We start from the raw sequence: 24,451 nt of genomic DNA, 5'->3' as shown, positions 1-24,451 counted from the left end.
TTGGTCTGTCCGTCTGTTCCTTTGTTTGTCTGTCCTTCTATCTGTCCGTGTGAACGATAACTTTGTTTAGAAATGTCCGATCTCTTTTACATCTCCGTTAGTTATGAACTGAATTGCATGAAATTCAATATGGGCATAACTTTAGCCATATAATACGCAATGCCAAAAGTTGAGTCGAATCGATTCAAAATTCACAGTGCCCTTTTCGCATCTCGACCATTTATAAACCGAATTGCAAACTTTTTTAATTATAATAGTTATTTATGCATCAAGGGCATTAAGGCGATATTTATGCCGAGGGCGACAGAGCCCGAGGGCCTCTGGCCCGAGGGATTGTAAGTCGCCCGAGGGTTAAATATTGAGTAATGCCTGAGGTGCATACAACATTTTATTTTTCATCATTCTAAAGAATGCATTTCCAATATACAAATGTCATGATTATTGTTTGCCCAACGTTAAAGTGCTCCATACGAATCAAGTTGCATCTTTTTTATGACATAATATAACTCTGTCAATCAATTTGACAGGCCATTTGAGGGCATAATAAGATGACAATCCATTATGCCCTCTCATTATGTCCTTGGGCGTAATAGACTGCTTCATATATCACATATGACGGATATAATTGACATATAATAGGCAAATGAAAAATAAAAGTATTTAAATGAAATTTGATACATAGCTACTTGGAATAAAAGCAAATTTAACGCCAATTTCAAAATTTGGTTTTGCGCATGCGCAGTGCCAACTTTCTTATTTATGGAGGGATTTAGATGAAATTTGATACATAGCCACTTGGAACAAAGGAAAATCTAACGCTGGCTTCAAAATTTAGGTTTGCGCATGCGCAGTTCCAACTTTTTTATTTAGAAAAAGATTGGAATGAAACTCTTCTTATAAACTGAAATTGAAGTAGCTCGTCAAAAATGGATTGCACATGTGCAAGCTATCTTTCATATTTGTGGCCGGGTTTTTACAATTTTAACAAAAGTTGCATCTTACAAATAGGAAATGAATGCAAGTGGAAATGCGCTTTATGTAAATCGTTTACGATTACTTTTTAACTTGTTTCTATATTACATGCGTAAATATGATAACATCTCAAAAAGTCAAAACTTTTCTTTTCACCCTGTATCTCAGAAACCAACGTAGCTAGATTGATTCTGATTGTGGTATTAAAAGTTTGTGGTATTAAAAGTTTCACAAATAAGTGGTACAGGGTCGACAAAACCACAAGTCTCTATCTTTAAAAACACCTTCAAGATCAATTTGGAATGAGAGCCACTAATTTTGAACTCTATGATGAAAATATCGGAAAATTTTACTATCTAGCAATTAAAGTAAAAATGGGTTAGAGTAGGGCGCTTGGCTCTACGATGATAGAGATGACCAGATATGTCCCTAAATTTATACACACACATTAGACCCAACAAACATGTCACATGTAAAATTTCAACTCCCTGTGACCATGTATAACTACTACTACTCTTATGCGTGGCCATAGAGGGTTGAATTTTTACATGTGACATATTTCAGGAGGTAATAAGTTTTGGGAAATATCTAATCATCCTACTCTAACTTATTTTTACAGTAATTGGTAGACCGTGAAGGTCGAGGTCAAGGTCATCTTCAAGGTTACCATCGATTATCTGTTCAACCTTTGAATGGAACTTTTTTTCCAAAAAAGATGATGGCATCAAGTTATTAAATCGTCTAAATATAAAATTATAAATGATTCACCTGATATGTTATACTGTGTGTTCGAGATATTAGGGTCACCACAATATCTCTCTAGTAGCATGCTATCGATGCTTACTTTCTTGGTAGATGATTAATCGAAAGGAGACACTTTACACATAAACATTTAAAGGCCGCATGCCATACGTTCAAAATCCTCCCTCCATTTTGCAGATATTTGCACCGAAAATTTTATTTATTTTTTTTGCCTTTATTTTTGAGTGGGCGGGATTTCAGCCCAGGCTGCTCTACCAACCCAACCCACTATACATTTACAAATATCCATGCCCGAACTCGGATTTGATCCAGGGACCCTTAGCACCACAGTCCAGTTTCAACTGCATTGCGCCACACGGACCTTAGACATCAACAATAGATATGTCTCGTCCTGACGTTCCACTTTCCTGTTCCGACACTTTGCTGTCAAGGTATTTGCTTCGACTTCACCAATAGATATGTCTCATCCGAGGTCTCATCCGATCGATTCATTTTGCCTTTGAGAGTACTTTCCTCCGTCAAACCTTTTTCGGAATTTTCGCTCTTAAAGTTTTGATATCACCAATAGATATATTTCTTTTCGACGTCTCAGTCGCCCTTCGTGAGTAGTGCTCTCTTCCAACCATCTATTTTGGAGATATATTGGAATATCTCCATTCACGATAAGGGCTCATTCATTACAGTACCATGAAGAATAACACCAGTTCCAGTCCCTCCTTCCCCCAACCCCCTCTTTTGATAAAGGGCCAGAAAGAAGGGCGGTAGATGGTTGAAAACGGTTCCTTTCGTCGAGACCTTTCATTAGAATACCATGAAGGAAAGAACATGTGTTTACCTTTTCTACCAACTACCGCCCTTCTTTCTTGCCCTTTATCAAAATAGGGAGTGGGTGGCGGAACTGGTTTTATCTTTCATGGTGCTCCCATGAAAGGTTTCAACGAAAGGAAGTAATTTCTACCAACTATAGTCCTCCTTGTTGGAGGAGGGTACTTACAAAGGGCGATTGGGACGTATAGAAGAAATATACCCATTGGTGATGTCAAAACGTGCAGTGTGAATATCTCGAGAATGGACTGTTGAAGGAGAGTACTCATAAAGGGCTACTGAAACACAGGGACTGGGCATATCTAATGATAGGGTCAAAACTTTAAGTGCGAATATGCCAAAAATGGAGTGCTGGAAGATGTTACTCACGAAGAGCGATTGGGGCGTAGGGGTGTTAACAACTGCGCTTTATTTGCACAACACTATTTTTTCTTGGGTTACCATAAACAACCATTTTCAATTGATCAATTTTCAAGGTACTATCTGCATCTGCCATTTTTTTAAATTAAAAGACAATATACTAGCGACTTAGTGGCGCCATTTTATGCGCACATTTTTCAATTAGCTACTTTTATATTTGAAACAAGGGAAGTCCATGGCATCGCAGATTATTGAAAAAGATGCGGGTTTTATTTTTCCAATTTTCCATCTTTATTATGAAAAAAATTGAAAACTAATGCGGTTGATTGGCGTAAAAATTTTTTTTCTACAAAAAACCTTAATACATTTTTGCTCTAAAATAATTTGGGGAGCCAAATCGCATGTTATGAATTCTACATTGAAATACCTATGATGCGTTACGCAAGTCACCACCCTGTATATACGTTCTCTGAGAAGTTCACCAGGTAATTGACATTTTATGATGGGTAAAATTCACCTCATTGATTTTATATTCGCTGCTGCAATGCCCCCCCCCTCCCCCAAACTGATCCTTTGAATTTAGATTGAAAGTGTTTCCAATAATTTAGAATCCCTATCTGCGAAATACGTATGTGTGGAGGTGTTACTTTCAAAACAACGGGCGTATTGCGGTAGTTGCGCGGTTATTTTTAGAAATATTTAAACATTAATTAAAAAAATTCAAAAAAGGTTATTGTTACAGTTTATACCTTTTTCAGGCGTCGTCACAAAGTAATTACAAAGCCAGTCCAGCCCTACCAAAGTTGAATCCAATTTCACCAGCTGATAGGGATGCAAATGCGGAGGACGCGAGAGATCCTTCACCACATATCAAGCAAGAGCATGACGGAAGTCCACACATCGACTCGTATCATTCTATGTCGGAAGCATTACAAACAGTAAGTAATAATTATAGTTCTTCAGTTAAAGGGGGGAGGGTTAAATGTTTGCAAATGATAATGTGAGTAGTGTTTAAGCTTTATTCAATTTCATGTGTGCTTTTGATGAAAATGTTTGGATACCTTTCACACTCTGTGTGAATGTTTGTTTGGGTGGCCTGATTGTTGACAAAGTTCTTGGTCGAAACTTTCTGCTGATTTCCAGATTTGTCTAACATTGCACATTTCTTCGTCGATGGCTGTTCAACTGTTTTTAATTTGCGCGTTGCAAGTCTTTATCCAGGTGTAATATTCTTGATTAAAAGACTAAAAGTTAATCAATCAATGTCTAAAGTGACTCGACGCTCATTTATTCTTAGTTTTTCATCACTTCATCCTACAAGAGAATGTTTGGAAATTTTCATTTACAAAGGCGGTGCGATGATCAAAGTGCAGTAAAATTAGGGTACCTTAAAATTCCTTTGAAGATAGTGATTTGGTGTTATATTTAAGCTGTTCTCATTATGTGTTTAGTGTTGCGATAGTGAAGTGCTTGGTATTTGATGTGATTATTTGTTTAAATTTAACTCTCCCCCATCTGAAAAGTAAGGTTTTGCTTAGTACTTATTATAAGCATGTCTGTTAACAGACCTGTGCTAAAGAAGTACATTAGAACTCTTCTGTTAATAGAATATTGGGTGGGGGAGAGACTTACCATATGAGCGCAAGCCATCACAGTGTTCCCAATTTTGGGAGACGAGTGTAGATCTGCCTGCAGTTCAACAAACGCCTTCTCCAGATGTGAATCATGTTGCTGAAGTTTTACATTCCGCCAAAGAAAACCTCAATAGTATTAAAGATTTATACTCGGAGACAAATATTTTTGAAACTGAGACTAAAAACCCCTATCTACCTTCATTTGCGTCAATGTTGTCAAGAGTTCCTTTGCCTCTTCCTCCCGAAATTAATGTCAAAGGCAATGTGATATCTCAAGAATGTTCCGTTATTCAAAACACTTCTAATCAACAAATAAATTCTCAAGTGCAGTTATCCAAGCCCGGGAGAAAGGGTAACAGATTCAGGCCCAGTTGGCTCCAGTCGTACGTTTGGTTGCAATACGACGAACAAGAAAATATAATGTTCTGCAAATTCTGTAGGAAATGGAGTGCCAATGTGCCTGATATACGTACATCGTTTGCCTTGGGAAGCACGAATTTTAGATTAGAGATTGTGAATCATCATGACAAGTGCAAAGCACATAGACTCTGCGTTGCTAAGGAAGTTGAAGCAGAAAATCTTAACAGGTGTTACAAAAGCACATTAAACTATCAGTAAATGCTTTTTTAGGGTTAATTCATTGCCATTTTTATGGTATGTATAAAAAACAAAAGACTTTTTTATAGTTTAATTGATGCTGATTATTATTGATTGATGCTTATTATACTTCATCACTATTTACAATATTTTTCCGAAAAAATTGCAATGATTTACCTGTTGAAATATGTTTATGAAGTATTATTAAAATAATTTTAGTATTAAGGGTAATGTTTTATTTATTCTTAAAACGATTTTCTGAAAATCCCATTTAGTTTTATGTAAACCAATGATAAGTTATACCTTTTCTGACATTAGCATTGTACATAGGTTTGAATTAAATAAAAAATCAACGATTATAAATTTGGAATTAGGGAATATGCATATATTTTTTTAAAAATTTTTAATCGCTTTTTTACATCGTTTTAACATAGTAAAAAGTGTAAATACTGTTAGAACAATTCAATTTAACTTGTAAAATAATATTTAAAATGTTGACCTTACTCGATGTGTTTGAACACTGCCACATTTTCATCAGGCCTTGGCCACGACCAGTATTTGTTTACTCTTTTAGTGCTGAGTTATTTATACAGATTATCAGTTGTAATATAGCTATTCAGACCATGGAAAAAGCTAAAAAACCATTTTGTAGGTATTGTCTTGTACCAAAGTGCAAAAACACTATTAGAAATATTCCCGATAAAGTGTTTTTTGCAGTTGCAAGAGGACAGAGCATTCTCAATTTTTTTACAGTTAATGAACCCTAAAATAACCTTTTTCAACAATTGTGCCATTGATTTTTGCAAATCGACGGACTGTGCAATTTTTTTTTTTCAGAATTCGAAGAATTTTCTTAGTTAACAAATGGAATAATATAATAATAACGGCCTATTATACAGTTACCTTCCTTGTTGTATGTATTTCGGGAGTTATTCCACAGTCCATCAATTTGCAAGAACCATCGGGACAATTTTTGGAAATGGTTGTCTTAGGATTCCACCATCTGTAAACAAATTTAGAACGCTCTGATATTCAACCAGTTTGAAAGATCAAGCATCGTTTTGTAAATTTGTTTATTAAATTATGTAATAACTAAAACCTACAGTGATCGGGTATATTATTTTGTTATCAAAAAAAACTGACAAAATACAGATTTTCAGATGAATTTTACTTAGTAATAATAACTAATTGATAATCTTCGGGATTGCTTTTTATCTTTCCGTAAAAAACAATAACATTTGAAAATGAACATTCCATACCAACTGTATGTTATAGAAAATTTAATTCTAAACAAATTCATTTCTCTTCATTTTTCCCTTAGAGCAATAGTTAACAAGATAATTGTAGTCAAATGCGAACAGAAACGACATTATTTTTTCGTTTTTTTTTGTTTATAACAATATACATATATAATATTCCGGGATTATGATTTTTGGATTTAGCCGATTTTTTTTACATAGAATACACTTGATTTCGTTGAGTGAAATGACAAGATCCAGCCCAATCTGCCCAAACCGTAATTTGACTGGACTAAGTACTTATGAATATTGACACAATGGCCCATATGAATAAAATGGAGCATATGCTTATACTTGCAACATTCAAAGTAAATACTCGTATATGCTCCTTCACACTGGGCGACTTAGCAGCGTTGCTGAGCAGCAGGACAGGACGCAGTGCAGCGCTGCTGAGCAGCCCAGTGTGAAGGGGCACTTGCGAGAATTTACTTTGGATTTTTCAAGTATAAGCATATGCTCCTTTTTATTCATACGGGCCAATAAATCCGATCACGTTGCATTTGACGTCGCTTTCATTCGTCCAATAGCGATGCGTTTCGCCAATTTGAATTTCGTTCGCTTATTTTGCACTTTTAAATTAACATTTTTTGCAATTAAAAACAAACTAAATAAGAAAGTAATGGTTTAAGTATAATCCCAGGACAATAAATATTCGCGGAAGAAAGAATCAAGTAGATTTAAACCACATGCATATTCCCTATTTCTCTTGCAGCAACAAAGTTAAACCTAGCCAATGGAATCCGCACTGAATAAATTTCAAAAGAGAGCGAGTATTATTTTCTAATTGCTATGATCAGCTCCTCTGTGTTTACAGAGTGCAATAATTACTAACAATGACTATTGAATAAAGTGAGTTCTGTTATCTTTTGAAACACAATTGTTTTTGTTTCAGTTCATACCTGTAAGGTTTGTCTTAAGTAATTTAAGTCTGGTTTAAGAGAGTTGTAGATGATATCTATCTTCAAATGTGATTTGTTTTGTGATGTTTAAAAAATAAAGACAAAGGATTGTTGTCTGTTACTGATATGCCAGTTTAAACTCAAGTTGTATTATCTTGACATTTTGCAACTGGTTTTGATAGTACTTTATTGATTGTTACCATCATTTAGTAATTTCCACTTTATTTTTATTGAAAAATGGCTCAAAAAAGGCTAGTGTGGAATGTTTATATGGAAATATTTACAAATAAAAATATTTATTCCAGTTATGGAATATATCGTTATGCTAAATATAGGTGCTAAAGAAAAATTGTTTTCCAGTTTCACAAGGGTTGTGATTTGTTTGTTATTTACCATTTTGAGCAAGATGTCTATACAGGGTGATTCCTATAGTACCTGTGATTTGTTTGTTATTTACCATTTTGAGCAAGATGTCTATATGTATTCTTTTAGCTATGATGTTATTTGTAAACTTGTATATTTTAATGCTGTTGTGAGATTAACTGTATTAAAGTGTATTTTTCGTATTGGAAATATATTAGTTACTTTTTAAAAACCTATTTTTATTTTTCCCAGTAGTTGTTATCAGAGTACGAGTACATTACTGAATTAATTGTGATTAGGTTTTAACTTGGGGCTTCAAATTCAAATTTTACGTGCTGGTAATGAAGTGAAATTATAAAATGTCTCTTTCCAAGGAAATACAATGGAAGATATTAAATAACATAAAGTTTTGCTCTATGTTCTGGTTTAGTTTTAGGGTAAGGTCTGATGATGATACAGTTCTTAGACCCACTGCTGCAATTGTGTGATCAAAACTCTCTAAACCTTCCCCATATAGTTTTTATTCGTTGAAGTTTTTAAAAATAAAAGCGACTATAGTTTCGGCGTACTGCCATCATCAGGCGATGTGAAATTTAACAGGAAAATGGTAAGTTACAAACGTTGAAGACGGATAAGACGAACATGTTGTTTTTTAATTATTAACTGGCCGAAGCAAGTGAAAAAACCTGAAGGGTGGTTAAAACGGAAAGGTTGTCCTAAGTTTCAAAACGAATTATATCCAGCCTTGTTAAGACAACCTACCAGAGGGTTGAATTATTACATTAAAAGTTGAAAGTTGAATTTAACACATTTCAAAAGAAACGGAAAAATAAACTTATAAAAGTTTTGAAACTATTGAGATGACTACATATTTAAATTATTTAAGTAAGTTTAAATTCGAGATCATGCAGACGGCATGTCTAGAAATGATTGACAATCCGGTATATACCGGCCAGTTAATAATTAAAAAACAACATGTTCGTCTTATCCGTCTTCAACGTTTGTAACTTACCATTTTCCTGTTAAATTTCACATCACCTGATGATGGCAGTACGCCGAAACTATAGTCGCTTTTATTTTTAAAAACTTCAACGAATAAAACTATGGGGAAGGTTTAGAGAGTTTTGATCACACAATATATTTCAACCCCCATTTCGAGGAACGATGGATCCAACTCAAAAAAAAAAAAAAAAACTACAAGTGCAAGGTGAAAAGTTCTCAGCCTGACAATGAAAGACTGATTTTCTGTTGAAAAAAAATTATTTTTCTACATAATCTCTTTTGATTTCATCATAATTGGGTCAACTTTTTTCCAATCAGTATACCTTCCCGGAAGTGGGAGTCAATACACTTTTGTGACCAGTTGCTTTATCCTGATGAAAAATGATTTTTTTCCTTCTTAAGCGGGTTAATCCAGGTCACTTCTCATGAATTTTGATATTCAGTTGGTCAGGAAGATCATAGCCATTTGTATACTCCACTAAAATGTTACTGTAGTAGGATTTTCCTTAGTTTGCGCGCATGTCATCGGTGTATTACGACATCATCACTAAGTATGTTTACATATAGCATCATTTAGATCCAGAATACGTATGTAGGCAGCATACAGACAGTGATGCATTGTGAGTACGATATGCATTACATTAACAACTTCTATTGACCAATTACTAAAAAATGTTAGTTATTTGTAACAGATTGTCGAAGTCGCGATCTTTTACTAACAAATTCGTGGACATTATTATTTGGACGCAAAGAAAAATTTAAAAAAACATTTTAATTGTTTTGTCGCAATAACAACGTCTGCAGCAGAATTCACACTCACAAGCAGAGCCACCGTTACTTTCAGGGCACTTTAGAATCTGGGTAGAAGTTGTGTTAAAACTAGCGGTTTTTTTAAACACAAGTGGAAAAAGGAATTGACAATTCTCATAATTTTGTGCGTAAGAAAAGAGGAGAACGTATAATAGTATAATATATACCGCGGGACTGAAGTAGTACTTTTAATCCCGAAGGTAAAGTTTATTTTAATTAATTTACCTGAGGGATTAAGACCACTACTTCAGTCGCAAGGTATATACGATATTTTTCGTACTTCCGAAATTGAAACACTTAATATGTATGGAGTTAGAGAACGCGTTCTTTCAAAAAATCGCTGCTTAAGAGTCTTCTGTACCCACTGCACCCAATGTAAATTTCCATAAGAGCGCCCGCCATAAAAACTCTATTTGTTTTTACAAAAACAATTTTTTTTAAGAACTATTTTATAAATTTAGACCTTTATCTACAAAATGTTCGGACTATTTTTTTTTAAAAGTTTATAGCAACTGAATACAGATTGTTTAAAAATTAGATGTTTCGCACCGATTATTGCGCTAATCTGTTTTATTTTTTTACTCTCGATCAAGACGATTTATGGAAAAAGTAAACCGACAGTTTTTTAGATAAGTTACTTCTAAATATGACCCCAAAAAATGAAATCATAATTTTTGTAAATAAAGTCTGTATCTTGGCGGGCGTTAAATCAACAATTTGAGTGTAACAAGTGGCGCCGCTGCACAGTCTCGGTGGGAACTAACTAAGGACCAAGACAGGAGTTGACAAAGCAAGAATATCATCTTATCTCTTGCAGCTATAATCATCTATACACTATAATGTAAAAAAGTTGCGCTTAGGTAAAGAAGACTCTTAACAAGTTACCATAGGAACGTTGCGTCGGTACGACAATCCCTATGCTATGGTAACAAAAATAATTTGGAAACTGTCATTGCTAGTGTCATAATTTTGGTGGTGGGTGACAAAGGTGTATTTGAAATTGATAAAAAGCAGCCAAACTAGGTAATGGATTGATACCACCGAAATCCAAAAAACTATATGTGAGCAGCAGTACGATGCGTTTAAGAAGTAGTGCCGCATACAAAATGTGAAACAACCTACTGAAATTGCCTTGTTCATCCTTCCGAGATTTTCGTCCAAATTTAATCCCGGCGGGACAAAAAGTGACACTTCAGTACTTGGCATAATGGAGTGAAGTTGTCACTTTAGTCTCGGAAGTACGAAAAATATATTATGCACACAACCAGGCGAGGTCAGGGAAACCTTCTTTGGGACAAAAACCTTGGCATTGCTCACACAAACACACAAATTAAAGTAACAAAACTGGTTCGCCGATCTTACTATTTTCGTCGCGGTAAAAATCGAACCACAGCCTTTTTACCGAAGACGCGTTACTTTCCGAATCATGAATTTTAAAACATCGCAGGCGCTATTCACCAGCCATTTTGTTTGACTTCAAATTATTTTTTATTGGTGGCGCTACATATACTTGCTCAAACTTTACTTCTCTGTGCCAATCTAAAATCATTTTGTTGGTATGCTCTACAGTGCGTTTCCACATATCAGATGCACCTAACTGCATGAATGGCTTGTTGCCACATATCTAAACAATTTTCTCTGCTGTAATAGTCTAATGTCCAGTGCGCGCACACACATACACAGTATCCTAACACTACTTATACAGCCGCTCTTTGGCTCAAGTTGTAGTCACAGAACATGGGGAATCATTATTTTACGAAAAACACACATCATTTTGTTAAAAAGGCATCCGTCACATAATTATAAAACATACTGTGTAGCTACTTGGACAAGGGTTCTACCATAGAAGTTCTGGATGGGGTACCTGGACCCCAAAAATGCGATAAGGGTTTTTTGTCCTGATTTTAATGCTATCGAGTTGAAATTTGGTTGGTATTGAACCTATTGTTTTTTTGTGAAAATTCAGACATTTTTCTGGGTTTTAGCGATTTTCAGCACGTTTTATCTTGGTAGGTGCTTGTCATCTCGCATCCAGCCACGCTAAAGGTAACCAGAAGTGGAACACTTGCTCTGCGGGTTCAACTTGTTTCATTATCAACAATAATACAGATTTTAGTGAGAACTTCCCAATTAATGGTCGCCTAATATCTTCTGAAGAGGTGCTTGCATTATGTCGTGTGATACACTGTTCTTGTGATATTCACATTTGAAGTTTTGATTCCACCAACAACCTTCTACTTTCCCCTTGAGCGTATTTTCTTCCGAGCACCACATTCTTGGAAGAACTACGACTAGTATCACTTATGGCTTATGGGGGACTAGAATTGACGGAAAATCATTTTGAGACCTTTCATTACATTCCAATGAATGATCAAGTCATTTTCTCATCTTCTCCCTAAATTCTACAATACCAATCAACAGGTGACCCAAGTATCAATTTTGACTAATTTAAGCCATTTATAGATTCTAAACCAATAATAAATACCATTTACTTATTGAAATCATTTGTTGACGAAATCATTTCAAGAATTTTAAATGTGTCCAGTTGTGATTACCCAGTGTTGCTTATTTAGATTGGCCTCCTCTAAGATTCAAGTTTGAAATACTGAGTGTACCAAAATGAAACACCAAGTTTTGAATTACTGATGCCCGTTTCACAAACGACTGATGATGAGTCCTGATGAGACAGAGCCATTGTTTAAATTTACCTTTTCACACGTCGTGCATACCATCAGTCGACCGATCAAATACGCACTGGCATCAGTCGAGCCTTTGCATGTGCGGATGTTCAAGACACGCACTGGCCATTGAATTAGCGAGCATTTCACATGTATGCGTTCCATCAGTATGGAATACCAGCGTTGCAACGTTTGACAATTGCTTTAATTGTCATTTAAAAAATGATGGCACAAGACATGTATATATAGGTTCGATACCAAACAATTAATTAGTACGGTAGAAGAGAGGAGAATAATTTGGGATATGGAATTAGATTATATAAAAAAATCGGGAACTAAACAGTAATGCTTGGAGCGGCAAAGCACAAACCGACAACAATGTGTTGCTTTGTGCTCTGCATGTACATTTTTTCGACTGATCAAACGCATGCATGTGAAAGCAAGATACTTCGACTGATGATCAGTCGGACTGACCATCAGGATTGATAATCAGTCGTTTGTTACTGAGGAAATAAGGGATCGAAATACTAACAGTTTATTCACATAACAGAAATAGTTATTTACTACTGCCAAGGAAATATTGAAGTATGAGGCCCCTTTGTCAGAGTTTTGTATTAAATTCTTCCACTTTAGTTATTTACTACTGCCAAGGAAATATTGAAGTATGAGGCCCCTTTGTCAGAGTTTTGTATTAAATTCTTCCACTTTACTGTTGTCCTTGTTTTTCTTATTCGTCTGCCACAATTTGGCTGCTCGAGCCCGTGCATTTCTTTTCCGATTTTTATAAGGATTTCTACTCATGTTTAAAAAGCACTATACAAAAACTCAACAATTTACACGTAAATACGACCTTGATGCACTGAATGATATCAAAAAACTTCTGGAAATTACCAACGCCAACGATAAACGCAGTTAAAGTTACCACATCTACTAACTTTAAACGCACTAAAGTTTAGGCGCCCTCTATGGGGAAGGCTTAGGTGTTACCATTATAATGACAATCAAATCTGTTGACTGAAATTTCATAAAAATATCGACTTTTAGCGAATTTAGAGGGATAATAAATAAATACCTAAATAAATAAAAATAAAAACTTGTTTTAAATGCCCCTCTTAAAGTACAAATTTTCTTGTATAAAAATTCTGTTTTTTATACTTTTTAGTACACATGCATATATGTGTACAATATGTTCATATGTAAGAAATAAAATTACTTTGGATTATCCTTGTTCTTCAATTTTCCGTCCTTCGCTCGGTGTACGTATAATTGGGGTTCTACGTTCTACTGTATATTAAATTTTTTACAATAAGATGCAGAATACGAAACGTGAACCAAAAAGGGTCATGCTATTTAAAGTATCAAAGTTAGGGTTGATTTCTGGTCTAAAAGGAAGCATCCTGGAAATATTTTAGTTTGATCGGAAAATGTTCTTATATGTGTACAGGGTGGTTTCGAATTCGTGGCTCACCATTGCGATCTCGTTAACGGTGAGAGATACAGTGTAGGTTAAATAGGCAAAGGTGCCCTTTTTGTAACTAAAAAAACGCGTTTGGCATGTATGAAAAACGGTCAGATCGGAGAATCTGAACCTGTTATCAGAAGTTTCATAGCATGTTCGATGTAGAAGTTACAGGCTACTTCTTTCTTATTTCTTATGGGATATTGGATTTTTACGGAATGAGATAAAGGTTAAAAGAAGAAACATACTGATGTGTCACACTCTCTACTCTTTGGCACAAATTTACAAGAAAATTTCAAAATCAGGAGTGTTACATTTATTTCTCAACAAAACATCCATGGATTTCTAGATCTTGTTGAATCAACATGGCCATGATGGCGATGCATTCGAATGATTTTCTTTTTTTGTCCTCTATCTCATTCCGTAAAAATCCAGTGTGTCGTTACTGTTTTTTTCCCAAATGAACCAACCACTGGAAGCACTTCATCTGCATTTCTTTCTGGAAATTTGCAATTTTTAGATATTCATGTCATCCAGACATTCCATTGTCCCTTTGTAGGTACCTTCTTTCGACACTATTGTTGAGATACTAGCACTTAAGTTTTGATTCGTTCAACAGATCTGTCCGTGTCTGTCTGTCTGTCCCTTTGTCAGTACTTCAACAGAAGGGATCGAAGAGTAGTTTAATTTTTTCATTAGACTATTAAGTCTGATAGAATCAGTTTTTAACTCCTCTCCTCCCCCACAATTTCAATATCATTGACAGGATCGGAATCCAAAATAGAGAAGTAAATGACTTGGTACCCTTAGACCAATTTTATTGACTGTTGTACATGAAAGTTCTTATGTTTGACTTACCAAAACAGCATCTCAGTTTATCACTACACATCATGTAGTTTGTATATGCTTTGGTGTGCTTATATTGTAATTTTGCTATAATCTTTCCTTTTGTGAATTAGGGCGGAAGTTTGAGTGTCCATCCGGAAGACATTAACGTTGGCAGCGGACACAGCTTAAAAGATCAGTCAGAAATGGACAGTACACCTCCTATGACTCTTCAACAGCAGGACATGGCCGATACGATAGATGGTAAGTTAAGAAATATTTAGTCATTACTTTAACTTGCTTGCATGTTTCCTTTTTCTTCAAACACCTTGTACTTTCATAACAATTTAGAAAGGCAGAAGTTTGTGTGATGACATTTATAATTTTTTAACAATATTTTGGTCGGCTAATTTTGCTTCCCAAATGATAGGCTTTCTAAAACTGTAACGGAGCAGAGCAGTACAATATCTCTTCTTTATATTGTTTTCTTTATTTAAAAACTGCTTCTTAATGAAATTGACTGTCCAACTGAATCTTAGGAATAGAATATTCATTTTGAGTAATTAAATAAAATGTGTCTTCCAAATTTCACACAATGCTAAGTCCAGAGAACTAAATTTATTAACTGATTTTTTTGTGTAACAGGCTTCTACCTCACTAAGCGGTGTTGTTTGTAATGTTTTTGTAGTGTTGTTAATGTGTAGATTCTGAGCATGCATGAGTTTGAGAACACCTGTAAATAATAATGTGAACCTTTCTGGAGGTGTGGTTTAGCACACTGAAAATATGCTGTCTTTTAGGCTCGTTTATTTGAAGCGTTATAAATATATTAATATCAAGAAATAAATATTTTCAGACTGTTTCGCGATAGTGTAAAGTGAGAGTGTTTTGTGTCAGTTACATGCATTCAACAAGTGAGTATATGCAATAACTTTTTAAGGCTTATTTAATCTAAATAATGGGTTAAATAAACATAGTTTAAAAGTCAGCTGTTTGCAATTCAGCTTTAATCATAATTTCAATTTTTAGCTAGTAATAATGGAGGAAGAGAGCTGATGGTTATTGTTACTACTGAAGAACATGAAAAAATTGCAGTTGACCTAAAGGAATTGATGAATGCGAATTACAACTTGAATACTCTTCTTGAAAATAGAGGAGGCTCGGGAAGTTTTGGAAGTAGTTCAATTGAAATTATAGATTTAGATAGTACGATTTCAAGTTCGATTGAGAAGGATGCGCCGAGTATCTCAGAAATATCTACTGCAAGCACAGAAAATGTTTTGCAAGATTTAAATTATGCAGATACCACGAACAAAAGTGTAGTAAGTGAAAAAGAAAGTAATTCTACAAATGTGCAAGAGACTACTCCAAATCTCCAAGGGTTAATTCGTGTGCGCAAGGATGTTTTAATAAACCCATCAGAACCGATGGAAATCACTAATGACGATGTTATGGTAGATGATTCTGTTACTTGGACTGATGCTGATGACTATGAAGTAGATGTGGAAGGTGACTTTACATGTATAATTAATAATGAACCTATAACAAATGAAGATAATGAAAAACTTTCTTCAAAAAATAAGGAAAACAAAGCCAAAACCAAATCCAGTAAAAAATTCACAAATAGATTTCTGCCCCCGCTAACTAACTTTCATGTAGCTACTGACAACGTGCGAACATATGGAAGAGGTAAAAGTAGAGAGATGATTGGTAATACACACTGTACAGACGCATTGCTCATGAAACAAAGAATTCTTCGATCTAGTGCTATTGCTTCTAAAGCTGGTAACGTGGGTACATCTAAACAAAGCCACCCCGTTTTACCGACTGTTAATCCGACCTCTAGGAGTCCCTGTTTTTCGAAAAAATCATTTGACGATTGGGAAAGAGCTATGGCTCCAATAATATATAAAAAGGAGCCCGAAGAGGTGGATAGTGATTCCTCCTTACCTAACCTCACAGTGGAAGAAAGTGCCCCACCCTTAAGAACACCGTCACCACCATTACTTCATAGGCAAACGAATTTTGTCAAAAACGTTACAGTACCCAAGCGTGGACGTGGTCGACCAAAAAAATTATTAGCACCTGTGTTGGATGTGGGAGTACCATACTTAGATAGTGTACAAAAAAAGGTGCCGTTATTAAATCAAATACTAACCAGTACCCCCACACATAAACGTAAACGTGGCAGATCACAAAAACTCGCAGAGGATGATTTCAGCATACCGCATTTGCGTCCTGTGAGACATTCACAAATACGTGTTACTAGACAGGCCCCGCCTGTGTTAAGACCAAAAGTTCACATTCCAAATTACTTCGAAGATAAGCAAGAAGAAAAACGAAATGCTATGAATATTAATAAACAAGGTCGAAAAAAAAATCCAACGTCGCCCTTAGCCACAAAGACTTATTCAAACAGGTCGCAGCCCCTCTCCTCAATCACTTCAAGAAGCGCGGAACATTCTTACTCTAGTTCCGATGTTCCCCAAAATTCCAGTTTACGTATTCCACCTTCACATTTATATGATTTCAATGCCCGCCAGTGCAAGTCCGAACTTTTAGATGACTATGATGAGACTGTATAAAATATCGAGTAAAATTGTTTACCTTATTTGCGAAGTTTGGAGTTTTCGCAAAAACAGAAAATTGAAAGTGTAAGTATATTAAAAAGAAAACTGGTGGTGGAGAGGACCTAAACAAGTAGATTTTTCAAAATGTTTGGAAATGCTTTGTCACAGAGTTACAGGGTTATGTAACGTTTTTAATTGGGTGTTTACTCTTTATAATTATGAAAAAATGGAAGAAGGGGTGGGGTGAAATTTTCTATTACTGTTATTGAGAAGTGAGTGTTTGAACATGACAACTCAAATGAGCGTTTGAAAATTGGGAAAGGTTCGACTGCATACTAGCCCTGTGCCCTAAACTCGTACATTGTAGGCCTACAAGATTAGTCGAGTGTTAATTTTATTTGAATTTTCAAAAGAATTTTACTATTCTGGTGTCTACTGAAATGACAGAAACTCTTTACACATTGATGGCAAAAGTCAAACGATTTTATGTTTGAATCAACATAATCTTGGGATATCAAAACACCTAATCAGAAACGTTCCACTTATCTACTTATATGTACTATGGTTGTTGAGAAAAAATCAAATGCACAGAGGCGAAACATTTATATTTGGACAAATGCTTGTTTTGGTCCCTTATACCACCTATTCTTTTTGCATTTCTATTTTGTGGAGTCTCACAGGATGGAATAATAACTGGATTTTACATCCCAAAACAAACAGAAAAACATCTCACCATATCGACCAAATTTTGAAAATTTCATTCAACTTCACTGAACACTGTTATTGTCTATTTGTATTAGGCAAAACTGAGTTCGGTTGCAAAATTTGGTACCTAGGATTGTTCGTATCACAAAACGTTGATCAAGTTCATCATCTTAGAAAGTATTTTTCCTGTACAAAGCTTAATTTTCACAAATCTTGTGATCTATGGTAATTAATTTTTAATCTATACATAGTTATATTTCCATAGTTAATAATTGTAAATAAATATTTGTACTGATTTCTTTTTAAGTTGCTATATGTAGTTTTTTTGTAACTATGGTAAAATGCTTCTCAAATTAATGAGAAAATATAAGATTTCTATGGGTTAGTGTTATTTGTTCTAGCTTTTAATGTTGTATTGGTAAAAGTGGTACATTGTCTTGAATTTCGAGTTAAGAATTTTTAGTATTTGGTTGATGGTGACGGTTGGTTTTCTCTGTTCCAGCTGGATCGTTGGAACAGAGACAACCTTGTTATCCACAACCAAGTGCGCAAAGTGTTTTCCATCAAATACAAGAACCACGTGCAGCTCCATTAGATTACTGTGATATGTTTAATAAAGTGTCAGACGTACCATTGTTGTACCTGTGTCAAATTTGTGGTAAGCAAGTTAGTAATCGTTGGCACCATGCGTCTATTCATCGTCCACAGACTAACAGATGTCCTATGTGTTATCAAACGTTTACTAGGAAAGACAATATGAAGGCACACATTAAAATTAAACATAGTAATCTCTATAGTGAGACAGGAAGTGATTGCAGGTCTAATAGAGCTGTGACCTACTTGTAATGTTCATCATGTGAGAAATCACAAATGTAAATATTAAATGACCTAAATTGACTGTTACAAATAAGTTTTTTTTAATGTCGTATTAATTCAGTATGATGTATACAAATTTGGTTCCTTTAAAATTAACGAGTGTTATCGTAATTCACTAGTAGAAACAATTGTCATTTAATTAATATGAATATTATGTACAGTCGCTAAATAAGTTATTAATATAGTTTTTGAATCGCAGTTTTCACCATACAGCATGTATATAAGCATTGTTAACATTACCAAAACACAGCATTCTTTACTTATTAAAGAGATACTTACACGTTTTGCTTACCAGTACCAGTTTAGTGTCTGTATATATTTTTTATAGATCATTTGCATCGACAATTGGATTTACTTGTTGTAGTTATTGATTATCTTTTAACTCACTGTATTATAAAATTTCCTATGGAAATTGTAGTGTTCTGTACATTGTTTGCAAATTTGAAATATATTTATCGATAAACAATTGGCTTTCTATTTAACATATATTTGGATGTTCCAAACTATTTAATTCAATTATATCACATTTATTAACGTGTACCTGTACGTGTACGTTCAGATTATTGTCAACTTCAAAGACCGGACATTTTTTTGTTAGGTTAATATAGCGGAATTCATAGAAACATCACTTTTAGATTCCAGATTGCAGTTACGCCCCCTAGCGGCCATTGCAGAAACTTAAAAATATTTTCCAGGTTTTTCTCGTGGCCGTTTTAGTAATAAATTTTTTTACCGCAAGCCTCTACGATGGACAGGTTCCCAGATACATTACCTCGCATTCTTAGTTGCCCACCCTGTACAAATAATAAGATAATGAAAGATTCCCGGAAAAAATGTTGAAATCACTTTTTAATTTTTGCCGGCCAAACTATAAACAATATAATCCAAAATAAACGGCCCCAATGGGATTATAGTTGTGATCGTACAGTTCAAATCAGTTAAAAATGTGATCTGTGGACCAACGCAACCCCACCTCTTTAAACATGGTTTCTTTGCGATAACTGAAAAACTACTTGGCCGATTTGGACCATATTTTTTACCAGTCGATGTGTCTAATGTCCCCTTTAATGGGTGGCTGTTGAGTTGAGCGGCAAATTTAAATACATATACTTATGTGTTTTTTCCGCTACTAGCCAATGGTGACTGAAAAACGTGTACGACGCTTAGTTGCTAGGTGACCGATGCGCGCTAGTGCTGCAGCTTACAATGCGGATCGAGAGTATTTTTTTAATTGAATTGTTTAAATGAGAATACCGTGCAAATATTTAATTACATTTATTTGACGGGTGCAGATTAATTACTTTATTATTTAACTGCACTATATATTTTGACTTATTTATTGGATTAGACTGATGTTTTTTTTTCTGTGGGCATAAGGATTATTGCATTGTATGTTAACTTTTAAGAAACAACTCGGCGTATGTAGGCATCTATACAAAATTAAAGCAAACAAAATTTCCTGTAAAATAATCATTATGCTCATCATAAAATCCAATTTACTAGTGCATTTTATAAAATATGTTGTCTACTTTAATTTGATTGTAGAAGATGATCTAAAAAGGATGCATAATAACAAATTTAATTTACATTTTTATAATTGGTTCAATTAAATCGTAATTACTGTCTATTCAATAGATGGCAACTAAACAGGACAATACCAATGTAAATAACAATAGGTACTGAATCCTTGCTTATATCATGTCCACATTTTATACAGCCAATAAGAAAGAAAATTAAATGTGACAACCGCGCAAATATTTTAAACCGAAATTCTATAATGAATTCTGTAAATTTTCAATACGCGGCAATATTTAAAGAGATAGTTAGTTCTGGCGACCTCTACACAAGAGCCCGCTTTTGGAATCCTAGCGGACGAGTTCTTATAACCAACACGCGTTTATACCATTGCGCTATTTCTCTTACTATGGGTACTCTTTGGTTAAACCATACCTACCTTTTTATTTAATTCAAGAAAAATATTAACACGGTCTGAAAATTTGCTTTGTGAACTTTACTAATCTCAACGTACCAGTATGGGCAATGCCTTTCCAGTTACGAGTATCTAGTTCAATTCTTTGAGGTGTTTGTTCTCTCTTATAACTGATGGCGTTGCAATATTTGGAAGATATTCATACAAAAACCCAATTACCCAGCGAAACCCACAAAAACCTCAAATAACCAAGTGTCCATGGGTTTTGATACAAGCCAACCCTGGTGCGGAACTTTGAAGTTTGAATATTACGCTCACAGGACCAATAGTTCCGTTTTTATTTGATTCATCCTATAGGAATTTCTTAATTAGGCCTGAAAAGGGTAAACTACAGATTAAACCATAAAATGCTGTACATTATTGAATTCAGAATAAAAAGGGCTTGAAGAATATGATATCAGAATATCAGGACAGTATTTAAAAAAATGAAGTTGATGGCTTCGCAAAGACGAAACGTCAGATTCACAACACCACTTTAAAGAGCATTAGTTGCTGCAAAGAATAAAATCCCTTAAATTTTTTTTGGTTTTTGAAATATTTTGAAAAAAAATTGATTTTTCAGTCTTGCCCAGACTAGGCATGGGAATTTTTTTCGATATATCGATAGGTATCGATAGTTATCGATATATCGACTAACAATAGGTAGAGCTAAAAAAATCGATATATCGATAACTATCGATATATCGATACTTATCGATAAGTATCGATATATCGATACCTATCGATATGTCGATAACTATCGATATGTCGATAACTATCGATATATCGATATGTCGATAACTATTGATATATCGATATGTCGATATATATCGATATGTCGATAACTATTGATATATCGATATGTCGATAACTATCGATATATCGATATGTCGATAACTATTGATTTATCGATATGTCGATAACTATTGATATATCGATATGTCGATAACTATTGGTACGATAAAATTATGTTATTGTTGAGATTTCAACGAGCGCTACTATTTTTATTAATAAAATCCATTTTCGGGTTTACTCTCGTGTAAATTTACTATTTTTAGTTGCTCGACGTTTCGGAAACTTAACTTTGCTCCCTTTCTCAAGAGAAGCGCTACGTCACATCATCATCCATGCCAAATAAACGCAGTAATAAAATCTTTAGAAAATAGATCTTTTCGTCTTACTGACGATTGCTCAAAAAAAGAAGCACTTCAAAAACTTGAACAAAATGTTGCATCAAAATGGCTACTCTTTAGATAAAATAAAGAAGACAATCAAAGGGTGTAATCACAGATTAAAATACTCCAGATATATCACGCCATGTAAAAATATGCTGCGCGAAATTTGGATTTCACCGCCAAGTGTGTTAAATCCAAATTAACTTTCTAGTACAGTTTCAAACCCAAACATTAAAATTAAAAGTTCATTCTTAGTTAGAAAGATTTCTGCAACGTTCCTATAGCAGAAGAGAGAAAAAAAATCTTTTATTTATATAACATAGGTAATACCTAAAGGTATAGTGTTACACCGTCTGCGATAAAATGTTTATCATTTATTCTTTGTAGTGAATGAACTCCACTTTATAGTACGACAATCTCACAAACAAGTTGTAGCTTTGTTTATTCATTTGCAAAGGTTGTAACTAGTAGAAAATTGTTAAACATAGCGGCTGGTTATTCCTAATGTCCTCAATGAGTTAATATCTGATATCTATATAGGATGAAATAATACCTATTATTTACTATAGGTACCTAATTGTTATTTAATATGGGTTTAATGTTTTGAAAAATAAGTACGGTAAATGCTTGTTATTTCAAAAAATCCATACTGGCGTACGATCGTTTTAATATACTTTCAGACAGCTGGCTATCGCGCGATGGGCGATGAAATGCTGTGCGATGCGATAAATTCAAACCTCCGTTTATTTTATGCGATGCGATGCTACTTTGGGCGATGGTTTGAAATTCAAGCAAGTTTGATTGATCACCAGTCATCGCAAGCGAAGTATGGCTTTATTAACGAGCCCTAGCGAGTTTATAATTTTGCGGTGTCTGTCCGTCCTAGGGAATGCAATCCCGCAGCAAAATCTCCATCCCGGTATTTGCGGGATTGTTAGAAGTTAATCCCGCGGGATCCCGGTATTTGCGGGATTCCGCAAAATTTTAAATAAATTGGCAAATAAGCAATTCTGTGCGGTCTGTATTAAAACAAATCGCTAATTATCACAATATTTAACAAAAAATTACCTTCAGCCTAACTTAGAGCTCAAAAAAACCTCACCTGTAAAGCACAAAAGGTGAACTAAAGTGCCTCAAAAATCATAGTAGGTACATTTTTAACGAAAAAAGTTTAACAATTATTTAAAAAATAACTTCTCCGTTATGAGTTTCATTAACAAAGTAAACAAGAGTCGCCCCTTGGTCGACAAATTCCTCAGTCTCGCAAATCCCGCGGGATCCCGGTATTGCATTCCCTAGTTCGTCCGTTAGCACGATATCTCGATAACGAATGGACCGATGACAGTAAAATTTAGTACATGGATTCTTTATCAAATTTGTAGATCTGAGTTCGTGAATTGGCAATGTAGCCCAAAAAATAAGGAAGCCCCTTTTGACATCTCTGTGAGTTATGAACCGAATTGCATGAAATTCAATATGCATATAGATTTAGCTATATAAAACGCAATTCCAAAAATTGAGCCTAATCGATCAACATTCACAATGCCCTTTTCGCATCTCGACCATTTATAAACTGAATTGCAAACTTTTTATTTATGAAGGTATTTAAATGAAATTTGATACATGGGCACTTGGAATAAAAGCAAATTTAACGCCAGTTTCAAAATTTGGTTTTGCGCATGCGCAGTGCCAACTTTCATATTTATGGAAGCAATTAAATGAAATGTCATACAATTACACTTTAAATAAAAGCAAAACTAACATCAGGATTAAAATTTGGTTTTGCACATGCTACAGCCATACCCAGGAGCTCGTTTTCTATATTTGTTTATTTGATTCTCAATATAATTAAATGTGTCCAAAGTCATTTGAAAATACTTATTTTACAACAACCGATATCAATTTCACAAAAAGGTGATAAAATTCACAAAATACCGTTCCTTTCATATTGATGTATTTACCAATTTACGATTTTATCCGGTTAATTTGGATTCTACCACTGCGCCTTTAATGAGCCTTTCTTTGGAAGATTTTGTGAAGTCTTCCAATCGGAAATGTTTTTCACAGATTTTTTTATTTTTTAATGAATTCGGTGACAGTGGAATCAGATGTGTAGCCCCTGTAAAGACGTGCTTTTTTATCTATAGGGAAGATTTATTTGATGATTGTATATAATTGGGCCACCGTGAAGTTGGTCACCAAAAATGGGCGATTCGAAAATGTATAAGGTACCTACCTGTTCAACTTGATGAGAGCTGAGAGCCCCAAACAAATTCTGCATAAATCCCCAAAGATAAATGAATTACCTTCTTCAGAATTCAGTGTAGCAAAACTTGTTTGGATGATTCAAGGTATCTCTCCCGTTTCTGGAAAATCCGGTTCCAGAAAATCACAGCCGGTCAACTTCATCATAGTATACCGAAATGATTTCGGAAAACCTCCGGCGATTAATATACCCTTCTTCTAAATTGAATGTAGGTATCACAAACCAGCAAAGCTCAAAATTAGATTGTTTGCATCGAAATCGATGACATTTAAGAACAATGTCGGCAAGCTTTTATATGTGCAACATTTAAAACTTAAAAGTAGGAAATAAGTCACGCAGTAATGAGAAAGTGAAACCTGAAAACCTCAACCTCAACAAACATTAACAAATGACAAAGTTATCTTCG

The 24,451-nt window shown here is 34.6% G+C and overlaps 2 protein-coding genes across 2 annotated transcripts in view; both read left to right on the top strand.

Moving 5' to 3' along the window:
* The window catches only part of LOC116162913 (homeobox protein SIX3-like), a 340,946-nt gene that overhangs the window by 40,222 nt on the left and 276,273 nt on the right, over positions 1-24,451 (top strand). The window lies entirely within an intron of this gene.
* Positions 3,678-17,138, top strand: LOC116162911 (zinc finger and BTB domain-containing protein 21-like; the record flags this gene model as incomplete). The annotated part of the gene is given in 3 exon segments (XM_031476677.1): positions 3,678-3,857; positions 14,619-14,748; positions 15,514-17,138. Coding segments are annotated over 3 exon segments (1,866 nt in total), but the record flags the coding sequence as incomplete, so codon positions are not given.

This window comes from Photinus pyralis, unplaced genomic scaffold, assembly GCF_008802855.1.
Source record: "Photinus pyralis isolate 1611_PpyrPB1 unplaced genomic scaffold, Ppyr1.3 Ppyr1.4_LG2, whole genome shotgun sequence".
Classification (NCBI taxonomy): Eukaryota; Metazoa; Arthropoda; class Insecta; order Coleoptera; family Lampyridae; genus Photinus; species Photinus pyralis.
Note: the sequence above shows the minus strand (reverse complement) of the source record. Positions and strands in the feature narration are given on the sequence as shown.